Source organism: Hibiscus syriacus, unplaced genomic scaffold (genome assembly GCF_006381635.1).
Source record: "Hibiscus syriacus cultivar Baekdansim isolate YM2019G1 unplaced genomic scaffold, ASM638163v2 tig00111059_pilon, whole genome shotgun sequence".
Classification (NCBI taxonomy): Eukaryota; Viridiplantae; Streptophyta; class Magnoliopsida; order Malvales; family Malvaceae; genus Hibiscus; species Hibiscus syriacus.
The window spans coordinates 1,820,702-1,844,395 of NW_024062966.1; the positions used below are offsets into that span (position 1 = coordinate 1,820,702).

General features: G+C 33.9%; 1 protein-coding gene and 1 pseudogene across 2 annotated transcripts; one reads left to right on the plus strand and one right to left on the minus strand.

The window, feature by feature from the left end:
* Positions 1-868: 868 nt before the first annotated feature.
* On the plus strand, positions 869-4,002 carry LOC120151523 (SH3 domain-containing protein 2-like). Of its 2 annotated transcripts, XM_039163941.1 has the most exons (11): positions 869-1,069; positions 1,707-1,823; positions 1,901-1,970; positions 2,068-2,219; positions 2,433-2,534; positions 2,832-3,032; positions 3,131-3,193; positions 3,289-3,450; positions 3,544-3,618; positions 3,726-3,871; positions 3,910-4,002. In XM_039163941.1, the coding sequence occupies exons 1-10, from the start codon at positions 1,010-1,012 to the stop codon at positions 3,840-3,842; spliced, it is 1,119 nt and encodes a 372-aa protein (XP_039019872.1). In that variant the 5' UTR covers positions 869-1,009; the 3' UTR covers positions 3,843-3,871; positions 3,910-4,002. The 2 variants fall into 2 exon arrangements, with proteins under 2 accessions (XP_039019872.1, XP_039019871.1); XM_039163940.1 differs by having other exon boundaries at positions 3,726-4,002.
* A 4,008-nt stretch (positions 4,003-8,010) lies between these two features.
* Positions 8,011-23,694, minus strand: part of LOC120151513 — a 30,708-nt pseudogene continuing 15,024 nt past the window's right edge.

A 23,694-nucleotide genomic window follows, 5' to 3' on the forward strand; every position in this document is an offset into this window, starting at 1 on the left:
AATATTTTATTACACTCAAAGCTCATCCCATGTCACGTATCACTATCTAGTTGGAGGATTAACTTTATTTTAATATAATATATTTATTTTTACCAATCAAAGAGTGACATGTGTCATCCTTTAGTTGAAAGAAAACAAAAGAAAGTAAATTATGTTAAAATTTATTTAAAAATATGATTAAATTGTGAGAATATGTAAATAATAGAGATTAAATGTGTGATTATACCTATTACTATCACGTCACATTAATTATTAACAACAATTAATCCGTAATTACTACGTCTTAATTAAATAAAAACAAAAGTGACATATCTTATATTTTTTTTAAATTAATAACCAGACAAAACATAAACGTAAGTGATATTCTATACAATTAATCATGATTATAAAATATTATTTATTCTAAATAATTTCAATCATTTCATAAATAAAATTCAATCATGCTATTACAACTTATAACTTACAACGGTGACGTTGGAATCTATAACTGTTAAAAATAATAAAAGTTTTTATCTACTAAGGGACTGTTTGTTTGCCTCTTAATGGAATCATTAAATGCTGAATGCTGAATCGTTCAACATTCAACGCATTTGTTTCGTACCTCTGAATGATTCAGTACTGACTAATTTAACAAAACAATGTTGAATAATTTAGCACAGAAGTACATTCTGAATGATTCAGAGTCATTATTAAATAACATGTCACATTCATAATTAATTCATATAGAATCTCTGAATAACACTTAATCATTCTAAAATAAACAAACATCCTCTCAAACATTCAGTTTCAGATTATAGCCTTCAAGAAATATCAAAATATCAGTCACAAAATTTTACCCACCGCAATATACCCCGATGGCTCTTTCACTTAACCACCCTCACCATCTCAAAAACAGCAAAATAAATAAATAGATCAAAATTCCCAAATCCCAAGGCAACCGTTTACCGATTTCTCCGTTTATTGCTCTTTGAATCTATCGGAAAAAAAGCTCCGTTTTGCTTTCCGGTGGATGGAAGCGATCAGAAAACAAGCTACGCGACTCCGTGAACAAGTCGCCCGCCAACAACAGGTCCATCTATCTCTTTATCCTAATTCGAACTCGAACTTCATTTTTCTTCATAGTTGCTTTAGATCCAGGTCAACGCCTATTTCTCAGCTGCCTACATGATGTATCTCTATATTTTTTCACGCTCACGCGCTCGCGCACATACACACACATATTTGCGTTTTGTCGTCGATCTGATTTTCTTTTTAATCTGCATAATTTCGAATCAGTGTTCGAATTTCAAGTAAGTGTCGGATCTATTTCCACGTGCCTAATAGCGCGTTTATGATTCGTGAATCGGATCAAAATAATTCGGAAATAATTGGAGTAGTTGTTGTGTGAGTATTAAACTGAAAATGAAGAGTTATTGAATGTTATATTATTAGCTAAATTGAAATTTTTGAAGTTGAAGGATGGAATTTGAAATTGAAATCTGTAGTCTTTTGAAATATTGTGTTTCAATCGAATGATAAAAGTGAAAATAAATGTAAATTGTTTATCTTTTTTCCTTTTGCAATTTGTTAGAAACTCCTCAGTATGTTTTATTTGTTTCGGATTGCCATATACGCGGAGAGCTTATCTTGTTTTAACTTGAAGGCCTTACTATGTTCTTGTTCTTTTGAATTTATTCTTTAACTTTTCCTCCTGAATGTTACTCCAGGCTGTCTTCAAACAGTTCGGGGGATATGTAGGCTCAGACAATGTAGTTACTGATGAGGCAGAATTCCAGCAACATCAGAAGCTTGAGAAGCTTTATGTCTCGACTCGTGCTGGCAAGGTTGCTAAGTTGTTCTACTGCATCAGATTTTGTCTCCCGTGTTCTCTTCATTTACCTTTGCCAATTTTGTGTTTCAGCATTTTCAAAGGGATATCGTCCGTGGTGTCGAAGGATATATCGTCACTGGGTCCAAACAAGTTGAAATAGGCGAGTTCATGAAGCATTTTTTAATTTTTAAAAGTTTCCACTTTGAATTCAATGGAACTGACATTATTGTTCTGTCATGTACATCTTTTCTTGACAGGGACAAAGTTGTCTGATGATAGCAGGAAATATGGTTCTGAAAATACTTGTACCAGTGGTAATACATTATCGAAAGCTGCATTAGGTTATGGACGTGCTCGAGCTCAAATGGAGAAAGAACGTGGGAATCTGCTAAAGGCTCTTGGGACACAGGTTGGTGTTAGTATTTTCATTACTAGAACATAAAACCGTAGAAAGTTAGTCTATTAAGTTCATGAATACATGGAAGAAAACTTTTTTGTTAATATTGGTTGTTCGATGAGCTGTACATGGATTACTCATTTTTACATTTGTTTATCTTTTATCCCTAATTATATAATAGACCATAAAATCATCTGGATATTTTTTCAATGATTTGAATGTTAGGTTGCCGAGCCACTAAGAGCAATGGTAATGGGAGCCCCTTTGGAGGATGCACGACATCTTGCTCAGCGTTATGACAGAATGCGACAAGAAGCTGAAGCACAGGTTTTATAAGCTATCAATTCCCTGCTGATTGGTTGAATACCTGCCTGTTTTAGTTTCTGAGGAATATACACTCATTTATGTAAATATAGTTCCAAACAATTAGGGGTATCACGTGAAAGGCTGGAAAGCCAGCTAATAGTTGGGAAGATGGGCTTATTGCAGGTCTATTCACGATGTTTTGTGTTCTATTTTCTATATAATAGTTGGGAAGATTCCTTGCGTTTGATGATTATGAAATCTTAAATTTGAGAGGCTGATTGTACTACGTAGTTACACCATTTCTTGAACATACGACAGGCAATCGAAGTTTCAAAACGCCAAGCAAGAGTTAGGGAAACACCAGGAAATCCTGAGAATGTCATGAAACTGGAATCTGTGGAAACAAAACTGCAAGATCTGATGTCAAACATGGCAATATTGGGGAAAGAAGCTGCCGCAGCAATGTCTGCTGTTGAAGCTCAACAGCAGAGGTTGACACTTCATAGACTTATTGCTATGGTAATGCAAATTTCCTTCTGTATAAAATTTTAATTTTATTTTAAATGTCTGCGAACTTAATTTTAATATTTTTTTCCTATTTTATCTTGAATCGGAAGGTTGAAGCTGAACGTACATATCATCAACGAGTCCTTCAGATACTCGATCATCTTGATGCCGAAGTATGAACATGCTACTGAATCATTTCTCAATATTCTTTTGCTGAAACTTACGGTGCAATATTAGTACTACCATATAATTTTCTCCATCTTAATAGATGAGATCCGAACGACAACGAATTGAAGCACCTCCTCCCCCAAGTGTAGACACCATGCCTCCACCTCCACCTCCACCTCCATCATATGAGGAAGTTAATGGAGTTTATGCATCTCAAACAACTAATGGGTCAACAGACAGCATGGGCTACTTTTTAGGCGAGGTTTGTGACTTGTTCGTAAATACCATCAGCAGATTGGGATCAACAAGTTGCTTTAATCTGTGCGATGGCCAACTAATCGATGTATTACTACAGGTCATGCACACATATAACGGTGAAACCGATGTGGAGCTATCTTTGTCAGTTGGTGACTATGTAGTTGTGCGAAAGGTTTGACGACGACTCAAGTTTTAACAATTTTACTTTCGTATATGATTTCCTAGCATCTAGTATAAATCCAAGGATCCATTTTGTATAAACTCGTGGGTCTTTTACAGGTGACGAACAATGGCTGGGCTGAGGGTGAATGCAAGGGGAAAGCGGGTTGGTTCCCTTTCGGATACATCGAAAGAAGGGACCGTGTCCTTGCAAGCAAAGTAGCAGAAGTTTTCTAACACTTTCCCTGCGTGTTGGTGTCCGGGAAGACTGATTTTGTATGTGCATCTTCTCTCTCTTTTTTGGTGGTTTATTTGTGCTTATATGTGTATTTGAGTTGGAGAGTTCGTCACAAATAGAAATTTTCTTCTCAATATGTGAATACGTTTTTGCGTTTCAGTTCATCTTTAGGGTTCATGTTTGATAAATAGTTCTTGAATGGTTTGATTTTTGTTTGTTTTTCAATTTAATTAAGCCAACACAAACAAGATTTTGAAGTTTGTTTATTGAATGAACCGAACGCCATCAAGGCTTATTCGTTGTTGATGATCAAAACTCGTTTATGATTTTTTCATTTAAAGTTTATTTAGTAAATTACTTAAATCTCGTAGAATTTGTTTTAATTTTTCAATTATTATTATATAATTAATATTTTTTGTATATGTATTTATTTAATTTTAGTTATAATCAAATTATTAATATTTAAAACATAAGAAATATGATTTAAGTATTTATGTTTAAAATCTTGTTTTTATCTATCCATTGTTATATAATTAATAATATTTTTCTTAATTATTTGTTAAGGGTCAATTTGACATTACTTTTGAAAAGTGAAAAGTGAATTTTAAAAGTGTCGTAAAAATTATTTTTTTTTAAAATGTTAGTTCAAAAGTAATTGTTATTAAAAAATGGGTTTGAAAAGAAAATTTTCATTACAGACATTATGTGTAGATTAAAAATATAACATTTAAATTATATTTACATTTGTATAAGAATTATATCAATTAAACTATAATAAATTCATAAAATATTATTATACACAAATTATATTAATTTAAACTATAATAAAAATATAAAAAATTCAAATAAGAAATATAATTATAATAAAAATATATTTATATAATTCATTATTAATATTTTATTATATAAATTTTGAATTTTACTTATTTTTTAAATAATTAAAATAAATTGTTTGTAACCCCTTAGACCTGGCCTGGACATTACGACCGAATCTAGGTGGTCACATGTCGTATACAAAAATCATTTTTCAGTGAATAAAATTCGTATAATGGTAAATATACAAAAATTCGTATAACGGTAAAAATGTGAAAATGTGCAACAGTAAAGTTCAGACGGTAAACATATACATATACTATCATCGTAAGTTTGTATAAAACATGTCCAGAAACAAAATATCGATAAGATAGATACATAAAAACAATAGTAAAAAATGTGTCACCAAGATATAATATAAAAGACATATAGAAAGATATAGTGGGTACAAAATGGAGAACTGCAGGTCCTCATGATGCCAAGTCTATTAGCCTATGGACTGGTAGTATCTGAAAGGTTAAAAATTAAAGAGTGAGCTATAAAGCCCAATGTCCTCTTTGCGGTGTATAAAAACATTTATATAAATACTTCGATAAAAATTGATTTATAAAATAGGTTTTGAAAACATGAATACTACCCTCATCCGAACTTCAATCTTACACCCACATGTACACCCAATAAGAACCTTATACTAATAACATAAGGGCCTGTGGTAAGGACTTACCTTATGCACAAAGTAGAGGAGCCTGCGGTAAGGTTTTATAAGTCATAGATTAAGTCTGAGATACTACCTCCAATCATACCCCCAATGATGGTAGATATATATGTATTTGAGTGAAAACAATAGTTTAATTTACTAAAACATTAAAACATACCATATACCAAAATCATATATAGGAATAAGTTAACCAAAGATTATGGTAGAAGTATATAGTAAATAAAATATCATGCAATCAAAATATTTAATAAAATCAGAAATTTAAAACAATTTAGACAGATATTTCAAAACAACACTATAACACCAATAGGAACACATATGCATCGATCTGAGAAGTCTGGAACGATAGCCTACTCTTGGGTCTGACTATCACGGTTGACGACAGTATTAGATCGAGTAGCTATCGAAGAACGTGGACCGTACGAATCTGCTGAACGAAAAGTGTCGAACCTAGTCGGCCCTCGGCTAAGGGAATCATGAGTACCTTCATAAAAATATAATCCTAGATTAATCCTATAATTAAATCCCAAATAACTATGCAGATGCTAAAAATACTAAGCAGTTTCGATTTAACGGGCTCAATTCCAGGCTTTTGGGTTAGAATTTGACAAAACAGACCGCAAAATTAGATTCAGGACATCAAAAAACGTAAGGGAGATTTTCAAAAAAAGTCAACGCTGGTCAACAATCAACAGTTCGGTACGTTTGGACCAGTTAGGTGCGGTTCGAAAATAGGCCTATCTGGTTGGGCCGAATGGGTCAGATGGGTCGAACAGGTTGGATCGGGAAATCAGGTCGGTTATGGGTTGACCCTCTTTTAGAAGCCCACCTGGGCGATGGATAAGCCCCACGTGCAAGTGCAGTGCATGAGGGGCGTGCGACGACGTTTAATATCGAAAAATTTTAGAAAAATACTATAATTCATTTTAACTGGTTTTGAGACACTTACCTAGCTTGGTTCATAACAATGAACGGCGGGGAGCTCGATTCGATAACGTCAAAAATTTTGTTTCACCTCACCCCTTCACACGCTAGCAACTATGATGAATAAACAAACACCTGTGAACCCAATGTGACACGAAGAATCCAATGATACAAGTGTTGTAGTAAACGGAGCAACGAACACCGTTTTAAAAGTTGCTAAAAAGGAAAGTTTGGAGAGAAAGAGAAAGTGAGGTTTCAAATGGGGAAGGTTTATGGGGAAATTATACAGTACCGCAGTCTTAATATACGACTAAGGAAAGACGCTACTTGAAATGTTATTATTTTTTTAACATTTCTAGTGAAAAATTACCTAAAACATTATTTTTTTACCTAAAACATTAATTTTTTTAACATTTCCAGTAAAGTGCCCAATATTAATATTTTCAGTAGAAAAATTAATGTTTTAGGTAGCGCTTTACCACCTATTTAACAAACCCGGTAAAAAATCCAATAATAACATTTCCGGTAGAAATAATAATGTTTTAGGTAATTTTTTACCGAAAATATTAAAAAAATAATAACATTTCCGGTAATGCCTTTTCTTAACCGTACCCAGGTTTTTAGTTTTGGGTTTTAAACCCAACACATTTAGGAAATGACAAAATTATGCTATAAGTCGTTAAGTCCTTCCTAATTTGTGAATTTGTCCCAAATTTAATGAAAAATTCAATTTGGTCCTCAAATTTAATCAAAATCTCAAATTGAACTCGGAATAAAGTTAAGAAAAAGATTTAACCCCGAAATTTGGGTGTGACATTGCTAAAAATAATAAATTAATTTTTAAGGATGTTAGTATTAAAAATAAAATATAATGGAGCTCATGCATCAGTAAGAGTAAAAATATAAATTTACTTCTAAACACAAAGTTGAAATGAAAAAGATAGAAATTTTAATTTTTTTATTATTTTAAAATTATGTATTCTTTTAATTTTTGTCCGTTTGACATTAATTTTATAATCAATACGAGCTTTTTTAACTAAAATTATTTTTAGACTGCATTACCAAACAGGGCATAAGACTCGTTCAATTTATTTATGTTCTTGAATGAATTTATTTATATGTGTTTAAAAACTTGTGTTTTTGTTGTATAATTAATAATCAGCTACAGCGGACTACAAATATACATGAAGAGTTCATTTTTCATACACTCAGAATGATATATGTTTTAAAAACTTGTGTTTTTATATGAACAAAGAGTAAAGACGACGACGAAATTGTTACATTTTTTGTTATTTCAAGTCTAAAGACTTGAAATTCATTATGCCCTCTAACAATAAAACATGGCCCTGCACAAAGGAAAACGACAAGTGAAACCATCACATCACGGTGAAATTCATTATTTTTACGAGCTATATCGATCTGGATGGACACATTATTTTATATACAATACAAACTTTTAAGAAATTATATTGCACGAAATTATAGAATTTCAAGAATACAAAATTAAATCATCAATAAAAAATATATACATTTCTATGAGAATTTAAAAAGGGAGGTCCATCTCTAGGTATCAAGAAACCATCTTGTATCCTTAATTAATATTTTAATAAATGAAAGAAACAACGGATTTTTTACCCAGCTTGTGTAACTTTTTTTTTTTAAAAATCTATCTACAAATGATAACACTTTCATTATACGGGTAAGAAAACTTACTAGTTGTTAGGCCAATTGGAAATCCGATTAGCCAAAATAACGGCCAATATAATGAAAAGGGTGACGGCCAATCAGTACGTATCCTTGGAAATATAGATAAAAGGATGCCGGAAAACGGTCACGGTAAACTCACCAGAAGTGCAGTGTAATTGGACTGACTCGGAATAATGTAAGATTTCCTCGTAAAAATGTCTTTTCAAGTATGATGATACGAAATAACAAAAATAAAGCAAATAAATATGAAACTTTGGTAGACCTTTCATTCAGGACCCCAGAGTGCCTGCAAGTCTTGAGGATTGAATCTAGTCTGCTCAACGTTTTTTGTGCATTGGGATCGTTACGGTCGACCTAGAATGCGGGATAGAATATGAATATGAATATGATGACATTATCGTGCTCGGATTAAGTTGGTATACCATTACCAAAATATTAAGAAGAATTGCATACCTTAGCTTTCAACATACAAGAAAAATCATAAAAAGCACAGTAGACATCAGCCATCGTGTTTGTTCGGTCTATGACTTTCGCAGTGAGACCTGGAAACACAGCCAAAGATAAATTCAAGTAATGTTCGACACAAAGTGGCAAATTCGATTTACATAAACAAGTTGAAAGAACTTCAACCCCTTTAAGGGTTGATGCCTCTGATGTTTAAACTTCAAAGAAAACCAATCCGAAGACTAATGAACTTGCCACGTCTCATTTTCACTACGCATCTGAAGACTTCTATGTTGTTGAAGCACATGGCTAGTGTTCCAATAGCCATGACCTAGTAATTGACGGACACAAGGAAAATAGAGATAAACTTGAACAGATCAATATTTGTCAAAGATGACATGCAACTAAATCGATATACAAGAGTGAAAAAGAAGTGATGAAATACTGTCTCAAACCTGAGGTATAGCACAAAATCAAAAGATTGAAGGATTACGTAAAGCAGATAAGTACTTCAGGCAATCGTCCACATGAATTAGAGCATTAGTGATCATGTCATTCAATCACTGCACAGCCTTGACTGAGTTCTCGTATTTACGGGTGAAACTATAATATAAGAAACACATGTGTAAAAGATGTTCCAAAAAATAGATTCATATGAATTTAAAAGTTACCCAAACTGGCATGGAATTTGGTTACGACTTTTAAGTGGAAGTTAAGATGGAAGGTGTAACAGAAGCATACCTCGAGTTTGTTGGCATACTTGCTCCAAATCTCACGAGGCCAAAACATGCGCTACTTTGGTATCTCATTAATATCCTCTAGATAATCTCGGATAATATTTGTTTTCTGACATTTTGTTAGACCCAAAACACAAGGTTAAAGAAACATATCTTTAAACAACTGTCAAAATCCATGCATGAGAAATGTTGCTTCGTTCATATCTGAAGAAATAAACCCATTGAGTTGGAGAGAGAATCGGGAGCCAAATCTTCTGACCCGCAGGCATGGAAAAGTTTGGATAGACCTAATCCCACAAGCCCTGCTACATGGTGACAATATTCATCATAGTCATCGACTGTTTCTACCTGCAATAAAAGATCCTAGGATCATAAATAGGATAATATGAACACAATTAAGAGTTGTATTCATGCATAGATATTGCACAGATTAGGCTAAGCTAGAAAGGTCAAGTTCTTACATATGGCAAGAGACAATCTAGAAGAGATCAACCCGAGATTGATATTCGGCAAACAAAAATTCATTTACAATAGTCAAATATCTAAAGCAAAAAAGCCTCTTTTTCTCATTCATACATCCTGGTATAGGTCAGCACTCAGTAACTCATTAGTCTTGACAAATATAACAAATTCATATTAAAATGTCCATTGGTAAACCCATTTGTAAAGTTCATTCCAGTTTTCAAATATTTCAGATAAATAATGAGCAGGTGAAAATAAATAATGCATGCATGTAAAACCTCCTTGTAAATAAATTTTGCCATCCCTGAACCCATTCTCTTCGTAATGTCCTCGATTGCCTCCTGATTACTACAGAATCGATCGAGAATTGTTGATTTTTTTTGGGGGGGTCAAATTCCAATAAAGTAAACAAATAAATCAGCATTGCATTGAAATCTTCATAAACGAGAAAGATCAAGAAAAAAAATAACTGACCCATTTTCAAGTTCCATAAAAGCAGTAGATACAAGATGAAACTGGTCCATAAGGATTTTGTAGTCCTTTGTACCACCTGAAGAAATAAATCTATATAAGCGAACGAACCAAGACTCTTTAACCAGTGAAGTTTTCGACAATAAAATGAGCCCAATTCTCGTGATACATTGCTATTCCAGGGAAGACAAGAGAACCCTCCGAGGAAAATTTTCAAAATGCTCATAGGAAAAGTGCCAGTCTCGATTGTATATATGTGTCATGGTGGAAGGAGAAAGACGAGAGCACAAAGAGGAATTGGGGGATGAGACGCGAGGGTTAGGGATTGAAGAGGAAGAATTGGGGATTGAGGCACATGAGGGAAAGATAATTCTCACTTACCTTCTGAAGTGGATGAACCGGAGCAGGCTGAACCGGTCCAGGAGAAGTTGGAGCAGCCCGAGTCCAATAGCCAATATCTGTAAAAGAGAAAAAGATAAATGAGTTGTTATAGTCTATTAGAAAAGACAACCAGCTGACAATCCTTAGAAAATTCTGTTAAGCCTTGTAACTAAATAAAATGAGGCTATGAATATATTTTTCTCATGTTATGAATGAAAAGCATTTCCTTCTCTAAAATTCTCTCTATTTCCTATTACCTATTTCTCGATTTCTCTTCTATTTCTCTCAAACTATAACAAATTGGTATCAGAGTCTCAATTCCTGACAACTTTCAGTGGGTATGACAAAGAAGAATCAGAATATGGCTGAAGCTGATTTCTCTACACTACAAAAGCAAATTGAAGATTTAGCTGCGTTGGTGAAACAAGGCCAAGATAACACTAATCTACCTAGATGGTGGGAAACTCAAGAAAATCGAATCACTGCATTGGAATCAAGAATGTCTACTAATCAGGGTTATGTTGAGGAGTTGTTAAAGATTTTAACAGACAGAAATGGTGAGCAAGAACATTCTGTCGATGAACAGGTACAAACTCCTATTACTTCTAAAAATGGGGAGAAGAATCCTATTTTGGTGATTGTAGTGAATGATAAATCCAGATTCACTTATAAAACTGATGAACCTGGGATTTTAAAAGCTAAGCCTGATGCTTGTTTGGCCCTTAAGAACAGTTATAGACATGAGAATCAAATGGGTGAGAATAGTGAATCTAGACCTCTTATGTTTGGTCCAGAAGTAGAAAGAAGAGGGCCAGGAGGTTCATTTAACAATTCAGGAACTATGTGGCATAAACCTAAAATTGAATTACCATTTTTTTGAAGGGATAATGCCTTAAGTATTTTTCTCTCTGTAGTGTTTCTGTAGATCAGAGAGTTGAAGTGGCCACTATGTATCTTACAGGAAAAGTATAAATTTGGTTTGATGGCTATATTATACAGAAACATCATGTAACATGGCATGAGTTTGAAGCTGATCTTTGTCACAGATTTTGTGATAGGTCTTTTTCTGATATAGTGGAAGAATTCATTAAGCTGACTCAGAAAGGATCTGTTGAGGATTATCAAGAGAAGTTTGAGGAGTTACAACCACACATGTTATTACAGAATCCTACCTTAAATGAGGATTTCTTTATATCACTTTTCATTAGTGGACTTAAAGAAGACATCAAACATAGAGTCAAGGCTCTAGATCCTAAAAATTTGTCTGAGGTATGCAAACAAGCTAAGCTTTATGAATTGTCTGTTGAGTTTGAAAATAGAAGATTGAAGCCTTCTTTAAAACCCCACCCTACCCAAACCCCATAAATACTTCCAAGACAAATTCAGTGCCAATACCCACTAAAACTACATCAGTTTCCAATCCTAAACAGAACCTTATTGACTACAGAAGGCAAAATGAACTCTATTTTAAGCGTGGAGAAAATTTTCTACTAGGCCATCAGTGTAAAACAAGAAATTTAAATATGATGATTAAGGAGGAAACTACTATTCCTACAAAATCTTTACCTATTGATTCATACCAGCAGATAATCCAAGAAGATGAGAGCCTAAAGATATCTATGAATGCTATTACTGGCTGCATTAGCCATAATACATTAAGGATTCAGGGGATAATTCAAGGCAGACCATTGAACATTCTGATTGACAGTGGTAGTACCCATAGTTTTTTAACACCACAATGGGCTGATGCTGGAATTCAAATGCTTACACCATACTATACCCCTTGGCTATCACAGTAGCTAATGGTCAATAACTCTACAGTTCAGCAAGATGTAACAAAGTAGAGTGGCAGATACAAGGACACTCTTCCATACATGATTTTAGACTACTTAAATTGGGTGAGAGTGATATGGTCTTAGGTGTTGATTTGATGAAATTATTTAGTCCAATTTTGATGGACTTCAATCAAATGACAATGAGTTTTGACCATCAGGGTGAAAATATTGTTATACAAGGACATCAACCATCATTATTATTACAGTAGATTTCAGGGGCTACATTATTGAAAATGCAGTCTCAGATGCACCTATTTTGGGACATGTGGTGCTGCTAAGTATGACTGAGACTCCTAAACCTATTCCTGCAGCTTTACAACCTCTTTTAAAGAGGCATAGCTCTATTTTTGTTGAGCCTAAAGGTTTACCACCTACAAGAAATCATGATCATGATATTTCTCTCAAACCTGGGTCTAGTCCTATTAATATAAGACCCTACAGATTTCCCCATAATCAGAAGGCTGATGTGAAACAACAAATTGCTACTATGCTCTCCTCTATTATTCAACCTAGCAAGAGTTCATTTGTTTCTCTATGCCTTTTAATTAAAAAGAATGATGATACTTGGAGGTTTTATGTTGATTACAGACAGCTAAACAATATGACAATGAAGGATAAATTTCCTATTCCTGTTGTGGAAGACCTATTGGATGAACTACATGGAGCAGTTTATTTTTCAAAAATTGATTTAAGATTAGGCTATTGAAAAATCAGAATTAAAGAGGAGGATATTTACAAAAACAACATTCAGAACTATCAAGGGCATTATGAATTTAAGGTAATGCCTTTTGGACTTACTAATGCCCCTGCTACATTTCAAGCATTAATGAATGACTTGTTTAGTTCATTTCTTAGAAAGTTTGTTTTGGTGTTCTTTGATGATATCCTAGTCTACAATAATTCTATGGAATAACATATTACTCATTTGCAACTAGTTTTGGAGGTTTTGTAAACCAATAAGTTATTTACCAAGTTCTACAAATGTTTCTTTGGGCAAACCCAAGTGGAGTACTTGGGGGCATATTATTTCAGCGGCTGGAGTACCTACAGATCCTACTAAGGTAGAAGCAATGAAGAATTGGCCTCTTCCTAAATCTTTAAAATCTTTGCAAGGGTTTTTGGGTTTAACTGGCTAGTATAGGAGGTTTGTTACAGACTATGGCTCCATTACTAAAAACAGTTTTAAGTGGAACACTGCAGCTTTGAATGCTTTTGAAAATCTGAAACAGGCTATGTGTGTTGCTCCTATTTTAGCTCTACCTGATTTCAGTAAGAGTTTCTATTTGGAAACAGATGCTAGTTCAAGAGGCATTGGTGTTGTGTTATCTCAAGATGGCATACCTATTGCTTATCTTAGTAAGGCTCTCAGTCCTAGACATGTTGCTCTCTCCATTTATGAAAGGGAGTATCTTACTATTTTATTAGTAGTTTCTAATTGGATACATTACTTAGAGAATAAATCATTTGTTATTAAAACAGATCATGAGCCTCTAAAGTATTTACTAGAGCATAAATTAACCACCACAATTCAGAAGAAAGCATTGACTAAATTATTGGGGCTTGACTATACTATTCAATTCAAGAAGAGTAAGTCAAATATTGTAGCATATGCCTTGTCTAGGCAATGAGAAGATCAGAGTCAGTGTTTTTCTTTGGGAACTACTTTGATCATTCCTAGATTGGATCTCTATATTAACTATGAATTCCAGTACTGATCCTAATTAGAAATTTTCAAAAGGGATTCTCATATTTAAGGACATGGTATACATTGGTTCTGCTGGGTCTCTTAGACTACATATTCTTCAAACCTTACATGATTCACCTTATGGAGGTCATTCAGGGACTCAGGCTACTTATCAGAGGATTATATCTTACTTTTATATGCCTAGGCTTAAAGCTATATTAGCCACCTATTTCAGATCTTGTACAGTTTGTCAACAAATTAAGGTGGAGGATATACCTAATCCAGGACTGTTACAGCCCCTACCTATTCCTCAGCAAGCTTGGAAGGTGATTACTATGGATTTTATTGATGGCTTACCTACTTCATTCAAGAAAATTTGTATATTGGTGATAGTAGATAAGTTTACAAGATACAACCATTTTTTGGCACTGTCCCACCCCAACTCAGCAGCTGATGTAGCTAAGTTATATCTAGATAATGTTTACAACCTCCATGGCCAGCCTAAAATGGCCATTTCAGACAGGGATAAGATATTCACTAGTCTCTTTTGGAGAGAACTAATGAAGCAGTTGGGCACTACAACCCTATTCAGTACTGCTTACCATCCTAAAACTGATGGTCAAACAGAAAGGGTAAAACAATGTCTTGAGCAGTATCTAAGAGGCCTCTATTTTTTTCAACCAAAACAGTGGGCTAAATGGTTGCCTCATGCTGGGTGGTAGTACAATACTACTGTAGAAATCAGATTAATTCTCTGTAATTTCTTATTCTCTTCAATAGGACATATTACATATTATATACAAATCATCTCTCTAAAGTAGGGAACTCTAAGAAAGGAAAAATACTAATCCTAGGAGATATGATCCCTTAAAATAAGGGATTATAGAATATTTACAGAATCCCTTAATTAAAGGATATTTACATAATCATATATTTCTATAATTCCTACACTCCCCCTCAAGCTGGAGAATATACATTGTATAATCCCAGCTTGAATAGGAATTTATTGAAAACAGGCTTTGGCAAAGCCTTAGTAAGAATGTCTGCAACTTGTTCTTCTGAAGGAATGTATGAAAGTGTGGTTGTATTTTTGTTAACTTGATCAGCAATAAAATGCCTATCAATCTCAACATGCTTTGTCCGATCATGTTGAACTGGGTTCTTGGCAATTTGAATAGCAGATTGATTATCACACAAAACTTCAAAGTGATCCTCTTGATTAATGACAAGTTCTTTCAGTAGTTTAAGTAGCCAAATTCCTTCGCATATTCCCAATGCTAGTGCTCTGAATTCAGCTTCAGCACTACTTCTTGAAACGACAGATTGTTTCTTACTTCTCCAAGTCGTAAGGTTTCCCCAAACAAAGGTGCAGTAGCCACTAGTGGATCTCCTTTCAGTAAGGTATCCGGCCTAACTAGAATCTATAAAGATCTTAACAGTTCTGTCTTGTGTCTTCTTAAACATTAAACCTTGTCCTGGAGTTTTCTTCAAGTACTTGAGAATTCTATTTGCTACTGCCATATGCTCTTCAGTAGGATTAGTCATGTGTTGACTTATCACATTTACAGGAAATGCTATATCTGGCCTTGTCAAGGATAAATAAATTAGTTTTCCAACTAATCTTTGAAATTTCTCTTTGTCTACTAAGGACCCATCTTCTTTGTTAAATTTCAAGCTTGCCTCTATTGGTGTATCATTCGACTTACCACCAAGAAAACCAGTTTCTTTGAGTAAATCAAGTACATATTTTCTTTGGTTGATCACAAGTCCTTCTTTTGACCTTGGCACCTCCATTCCTAGGAAATACCTTAGCTTTCCTTAGTCCTAGGTTTCGAATTCCTTATTTAACAACTTCTTCAAATTGTAAATCTCTTCTTCATCATATCCGGTAAGAATTATGTCGTCCACGTACAAAATAAGGATAGCTTTCTTATTTGTAGAAGTTGCCTTGATGAAAAGAGTGTGATCGGCGAGGGATTGTTTGTAGCCGTTTTTAAGGATGACTTTAGTGAACCTCTCGAACCAAGCTCTGGGTGATTGTTTTAACCTGTATAGAGACTTGTTGAGCTTGCACACCTTGTTACTTCCTTCAACAGACTTTAAGCCAGGTGGCAACTTCATATAGACTTCTTCTTCTAGCTTGCCATTAAGAAAAACGTTTTTTTTACATCAAGTTGGTGTAATTTCTAATCGCAATTTACAGCCAAACTTAGGAGTACTCGAATAGTATTCAGCTTCACCACAGGTGAAAAAGTTTCTGTGAAATCTATCCCATATGTTTGTGTAAAGCCTCAGGCCACTAGTCTCGCTTTGTATCGTTGAATGCTACCATTTGAGTTATACTTTACAGTAAAGATCCATTTACAGCCAACAACCTTTTTTCCTTGAGGAAGGTTCGTAACAGTCCAAGTAGCATTTTTCTCCAGTGCACAAATTTCCTCTTCAACAACCCTTCTCCATTTTGAATCCTTTATAGCTTCAGCTATGCTTGTGGGAACTTGTTCTTTATCCAAGTTTGCTGTAAATGCTTGAAAAGACGGCATCAATGAATTATAACAAGCAAATTTTTCAGTAGGATGCTTGGTGCATTGTCTAACCCCTTTTCTAATAGCAACAGGGAAGTCATCTAGAGTAGGGGAAGTGGACTTACTGATTTCTTCTTCTATTTTGGAAGCTGGACCCAAATCCAATTCTCGGCAAGCATCAGATTACAAAACAGCCTCAGGAATATGTTTTCTTTTCCTTGTATAGAAACAGAGCTGTTTGATTGGTGTTGTTTGTGGAATATTTTGAATGGGAGTAGGTGTATTTTCAGGAAGGGTATTTAAAGTGGGTATGGGTGAAGTAGTGATAGGTACTACCGGTGGATCAATGGGAGTAGTTACAGGTGACAAATCTGTAGGTAAGAACAAAATTGGTGGTAATTCTGAAGGTTGAGAATGAAGAGTAGGAGGAGATACCTGATATGGCTGAAAATCCTTCCATGTCTCCCCCTGAATTTCAGCCTGAGTGAAATAGGGATCCTGCTCATAAAATGTTATATCCATAGTGGAAAAAATCGTTTTGAAGGAGGATGATAGCATTTATAACCCTTCTTAAGTGAAGAATACCCAACCAGTACACACTTTAATGATTTAGGATCTAACTTGGACTTATTAGGAGCAATGTTTTGGATAAAAACAGTAACACCAAATATTTTAAGTGGAAGAATGGAGGAGATATGTTTAAAATGGGGAAAGTATTACAAAAATATAGATTGAGGTGTTTCAAATTGTAAAACCTTACTAGGTGAAGATATTAATTTTTTTATCTAATTATTATTATTATTAAAATTATTATATTATTTATACTTTTATTATTATTATTATTATATTTATTATTATTATTATTATATTTTTATTATTAATAATAAAAATATTATTATTATATTTCTGGCCCAAACCCAATAAAAAACCCTAAACTCAGTTAGGGTTTATATCTCAGCCAGCTGCCGCCTTGTTTCTCAGCCGCTGGATCTAACTTAGATCCAACGATATATATTTCACCAGCAGTAACCTTAGGGTTCACCAACCCTAGGGAGATTTCAACCACCATGTTCCTCCAACTGCTCCGATGTTTCACCTTCAACCACTCCACCGTTATGTTCCCCATCCAGCTGCTGCCACGATGACCATCGCCGCACCAAAGACTCCAGAAGATATGAAGACAGCCACACACATCGTGATCTATGGTGAGTCACCATCATAGATCCGGTGACTCATCATAGATCCACCATCATTGGGGCTTATAAAAGCCTTTGAACCTGCGATGATAAAAGGGGAGAGGAAAAAGAAAAGAAAAGAGCAACCAACAACAACACCAGCAAGCAATAAAACCAAAGAAAAGAAAAAGAGAAGAAAGAAAACTTACCCTTGAAGCCTCGATCATCGCCGGAAGCACCAAACGTCACAAGAGAACAAAAATACCGAAGGTATTTTCTTAGATATACTCCGATTATGAGATTTTTAAGGGAAACTAAGACTAGTTTTGGCTTTGAGGTGTTTAGAGCTTTGTTGTGGGGTATTTTGGGATTTTTTTGCCACCGGAGACGGTGGCCTGCGACGGTGATCGGCGCCAGAAAATGGTGACCGGCGCTTGTCGGACTTCCTCCAGCTGGAGGAATTTAGAGAAAGGCGAGAGAGTTTTTAAACTCTCTCAGTTAGAGAGAGAATAGGGAAAGAAGAGAATGAGAGAAATTGCTAAGGGCCGGCCATTTTAGGGTATATGCGTAATATTAAACAGGTAAATTATACTCGCTGCCATCTCATGTCTGTAAAATTTTATTTTAGTTACTGAATTAAACTTGTGATCCTTCTGATTCGGTATTCAAATTTTATTTACATTATAATTTAGTCATTAACATAATTATATATATTTTAGGTAAAATAACATATTTAGTCCTCATAATTGTAATAATTAATATTTTAATCTAAATAACATGTTTTAATTTATTTTAATTTAATATCCGAATTTAATATAAGTTCGTTTTAGTCACTAAATTAATAATAAGGTAAAATAACAAATTTAGCCATGTAATTTTATTAATTTATGCTTTAATCCCGATTAATTTATTATGGTTAAATTATATTAATAATACTTATATTTAATAATTTAAAATTATGATTATAATATTTTATAATCTTATAATTTTTAATCACTAACTAATATTTTATTACTATTATTAGATTAAAAAATATCTCAAAATCATAGAATTTCAAAAGCAATATATGTAGGTCCAATATTGTTATTATGTCGGTAAGCTTCATAATTTTAATTAATTATTCAAGTATGATTAATGCCACTAGTTATATTTTATAATAATTAAGCAAAAAGAAGAAATAATATTTATTGATTTTTAATCTGATATTCTAACTAAATAAATATCCTATTTTTATAAATTATATATTAATTTATTTTAATTATTTTTAGAGAAATGTTTTATTAATATTTATTTATTTTTTAATATTAAGAAATGAGTTGTCTTAAAGTACCTAGAAGTCCTTTTATGATATTTCTAAGTAAATAAATATCTTATTTATAAAAATAAAGATATATATATTAATATATTTTCTTAAAATTATATTAATAAATTTGAAATAACAAGATTATAAATTAAATATATTTTTTAATTTTTAGATTTTCAATAATAGAGACAATTTATAATTAATGAGTACCAATTTTGGGTATTATAGGGGTGCTAATCCTTCCCTAAACGTAATCGATCACGAATCTCCTTTTATTTCTAAAACGAATGAATTTTTTGTTAAACGCATATCAGTTTATCTTTTAACTGATGTTTTCTTAAAATCTCTTTTAAAAGATACATTTTAGGTATTCGACTTACCTAACCCAAAAAGGTCGATGACGACTCCCAAAATATTTTTTAAATCAAAATCATTTTTTTATCCACATTATTTTTCTCGCCAAGTAAAAATTTCGTGCCCGGACGAAAACCGGTTACGACAGCTTGGCGACTCCACTGGGGATCTTGGTCAAGCTTTAAAATCAATTATAAATTGTCTATATCAATTAGAAATTCAAAATTCATATTTATTTAATTTATAATTATTTTCTTTCAAAATTTTTATTACTTATGATATTTATTATATATTCTTCTTTATTAATTATTTTTTATTGTTTTCAGATATTAAATTTTATTTTATTTATTTGTCGGGGATTTGAATATTTCTCCTCACACACAACACTTGCATAACATAAGCTCTATACTTGAGTTCTGTCCCTTTTAAGTGGGAGTGAAAGCGACGTCTTCGTGAGAATTTATTCTCTGTGTCAGACCTAGCAAGTAGCTTTCGGGGTTCATATGCTCTATATCCTCGTGAGAATTTATTCTCCGTGTCAGGGATAGAGAAATGTGTCTCATCGAATTGAACTCGATCCATTTAAGTCTGTAGTGGACTAGGATTGAGGGTTAGTAGCCCAAAGGGGCACTAACAAGGACAATTCGGGTACCTTTACTCTTAGAACTAAAACTCAGCATATAGTAAACCCTAGAAACTCTTCCGATTTAAAGCCATACCAAAATAGGCGTACACAAAGGAGAAATGAATTCTAACTTTTTCCTTTATTTATTTATTTTCCTGCTGAATAAATTGCATGTGAATTTAGATTATTTAAAGTATGCTATGATGAAAGCTGTTTTATTTGCGTATATATTATTAAATTAAATTTTCCCTTCTTTATTATTTGAACTAATTCATTTCTTTTTATGTTTTGTTTTATTTTTGTTGTTTGCATAGCATCATACAGGATTAAAGGTATTGATCTTCGAGTTAATCGTCTTATTGGAAAACCTTCATCTATGGATAAAAAGTGTTCAAATCAAATAGTTCCAAACTCAGAAGTAAGACAATGGTCTAAAGACTTATAGAGACGAGGAGGAGACAGTCTGCAGGATGATTATGTACCCGAGGTAACAAGTTATGCTCCGGTTTCTCTGAAAAGAAATGATATGCAAGATTTACTAAGCATATGGGAGAGTTGGGACTCAAACATGAAGTTGCAGTTCTATCAGTCTTACGGGGACATCCCATATTTGCTCTATGTCGAAGTTGATGATGACTTGATTCGAGTCCTGATTCAATTTTGGAATCCAGGGTATAATTGCTTCACTTTCAATAAGGAGGAGTTGGTTCCTACTATTGAAGAGTACACAACTTTGCTACATATAGAAGGGGCTTTGGAGAATCGAATTTATTAAAGGTCAGTTAAAACTCAACCTTTCCGAGTTAAATTAGCAAAGATTGCAGGAGTACGAGAGGAATGGGTAGTGGCTCGTACAAAACAAAAGAGTGAAGGTGAATGAATTGCATGGACCGACATCAAAGAAATTATTCAGAGTCATCCAGATGATAAAGTATGATTTGATCTTTTTACTTTGGGTATATATGGTATGTTCATCTTCCCGAAAGCATTGGGATACATTGAGGCAGCAATAGTAGATTTGTTCGAGCGGCTACCAAAATGGGTTAATCTTGCTTCTGCCATTCTAACAGAGACTTTTTGATCGTTAAGCGCTTGCAGAAGGCTAAGAGGTGGACGATTTTCAGGATGTGCACCATTGTTATATGTATGGATCCATAGCCATTTTTGGAGGACAGAAAAGGTTTCATACCGTTACTTTAGTACGGACTACTCATCATTTAAAGAGTTTCTGGAGCAGGAATGGCCGAAAGAAGTCACAAGAAACATGTGGATAAATGCCCTTCGAAATCTACAAAGCCATGACATTGTTTGGCGCGCCCCGTGGCAAATTCAAAGGGAATTCCTTTACAAATCTGGTGACTACAACTGGGTGATGCTGCTTGGTTTATGGGGGAGGAATTTGATATGCACCACTTCTGGTTATAAGGCAGTACGAGGGTCGTCAATTTATTCCTGTGACTGCTGGGTTATATTAATCCGAGTTTGCATTTCACAACAAAAATTACAAAAGAAACATCATGGAGGCCGTTAGAACTTGGAAAACAACTTTCTGTATTCGAGCCAAGGCAATAAAAGAAATGTTAACTCCTGATTATGAGGAATGGAGATATGTTAGGAAAAATGAAAATATTCCTCTACCAGATCAAAATGAGGATATCTCTATGGAAGATCATATTCGGGTAGTCCCATCAGAGATTGAAATCCTAAGAGCTGAGTTTGAAGCAGAAAGAGAAGATTGGTCGAAAGAGTTAGAACAAATGCGACAAGATAAAAGCTATGCTTGGCGTTGAAATTGACTTTCATTAAGCACAATGTGCAATGCTGAGGGAAATAAAGAAAAAGTTGATGGTGAGTTCAGAACGTTAAAGAAGAATTACCATGAGCTGCAAAAATCCCGGAGAGCATCAGCATCAAGCAGAGCAGCAACACAGATGACCAAAGAGTTGAGCTTTGAGAAAAGCCGAGTCGAAGATTTGAAGGGAAAAAGTAATCTTTTACTCAAAAGCCTTGAGAAAGGAAAGCAAAAAATAGAAGATCTTGAGGTTGATAAAAGAGAGATAATTATAAAACACAAAGCTGAAAGTCGCGAGATTATGAATGAAATGCAGAAAGAAAAGGATCGAGCCAAAGAATTAGAAAATATGAAGAATGGCATGCTTGAGCGATTTGAGGATGAGAAAAACACCATGTTCAAAGGATTTGAAGTTGAAATGAACAATATGATTGTCGAACTTGAAGATATGGGCCAAAAGATTGAAGAGTTCGATGTTGAAAAAAGAAAAATGGGATTTGGAGAGAAAGAACTTCAATACCAGACTCGAAGTAGAACAAGAGGTAACTAATTATTGGATGCAACGATGTAGAAACAAGAATGTGAAAATCCAGAAGCTTAGTCAAAGAACACAAGAAACGCGAACAAAACTTGAAGAGGATTTGGATCAGTGTAGAAATAAAAACACAGAGTTTAATGCCTACATTTTGCAACTTGAAGAATCACTATTCCAAGAGAAAGTTCGTTTGGGACCTAGTGACCTTAAAGAAAGTTATGAGGAGAATGCTTCACTACGAAGACAAATCCGAGATCTTGAAATTACTTTGCACAGTTGTCAAGTAAAGATCACTGAGTTAGAGAAACTCTCGAGGGAACTAATGAGCAATGGCAAAAATCGACTGATTTCTATGAAGGAAGAAGTGAAGAAAGAAACAGTATGATATTTGAGGCCATGGTACAAATGAGCGAAGTTGCCAGATATATTGGGGAGTTATTTGCTGAAGCAAAGATTATTGAGCATCACGTTGATCCAGTTTCTAAGTTTGGAAGGATGTCATGGCTGATGAAGGAAATCATAGAGCTTAATAGGAAAGCTATGTCGTATCTGTAGTTATGAACTATTATATAGAAACTTTTGTATGCCGATGAAAGTTGTTCTATGAAAGTTAACTTTTTGGGATCAATACCTTTTGCATACATTCATTATTCATTGCATTATTTTCTTTATGTATAATTTTTATTTTGCATTAAAATAAACATTCATTAAGTAAAATTTTAAAAAAATAATATGAAAAGGATTTTCAATTGCAGTTACCCTGGCCAAACAAGAAATTCAACATCACTACGGTACTAGAAAAGCTACTAAGAAAATGGAGGATAAAATACAACATCTCGAAGAATAACATAATAAAGAAAAAACAGAGATGAGAATGAAGTTAGAGAAAATTGAAGTCAGCATTGCAAACTCACAAGAAAGTATGATGCAGAAAATAGAGGATATCCTCAAGAAGCAAGCAATAATTGGAAAAATTCATGAAAATCATGTACCTTTCAACCAGGAACCTATGTATTCTTTAGGTTTCACACCGGAACTGGTTTATCATTCTAGCATCACACCTGTACAAATCCATGCTCGCACCTCAACACTTCAAGAGACCAAACCTAATGAAAATCAACAAGTAGATCCTGCGTCTTCAAGCAAAAATCTGCTTATATCAGATGTGAAGATAGGGGAATTTAATGTTGAGCATCTAATTCCATATTTAAATGAGCTAAATGAGAAAGAAAAAGCCAATGAAGAATTGACCATACAGATCAAGAGCTTAGAGGAAAGAATAAAATCCGTAGAAGTAACTGAATCATTCTATGGGTTTGACGCAAACGAGTTGAGTTTAGCTCCAGACCTAATCCTCCCCATCAAG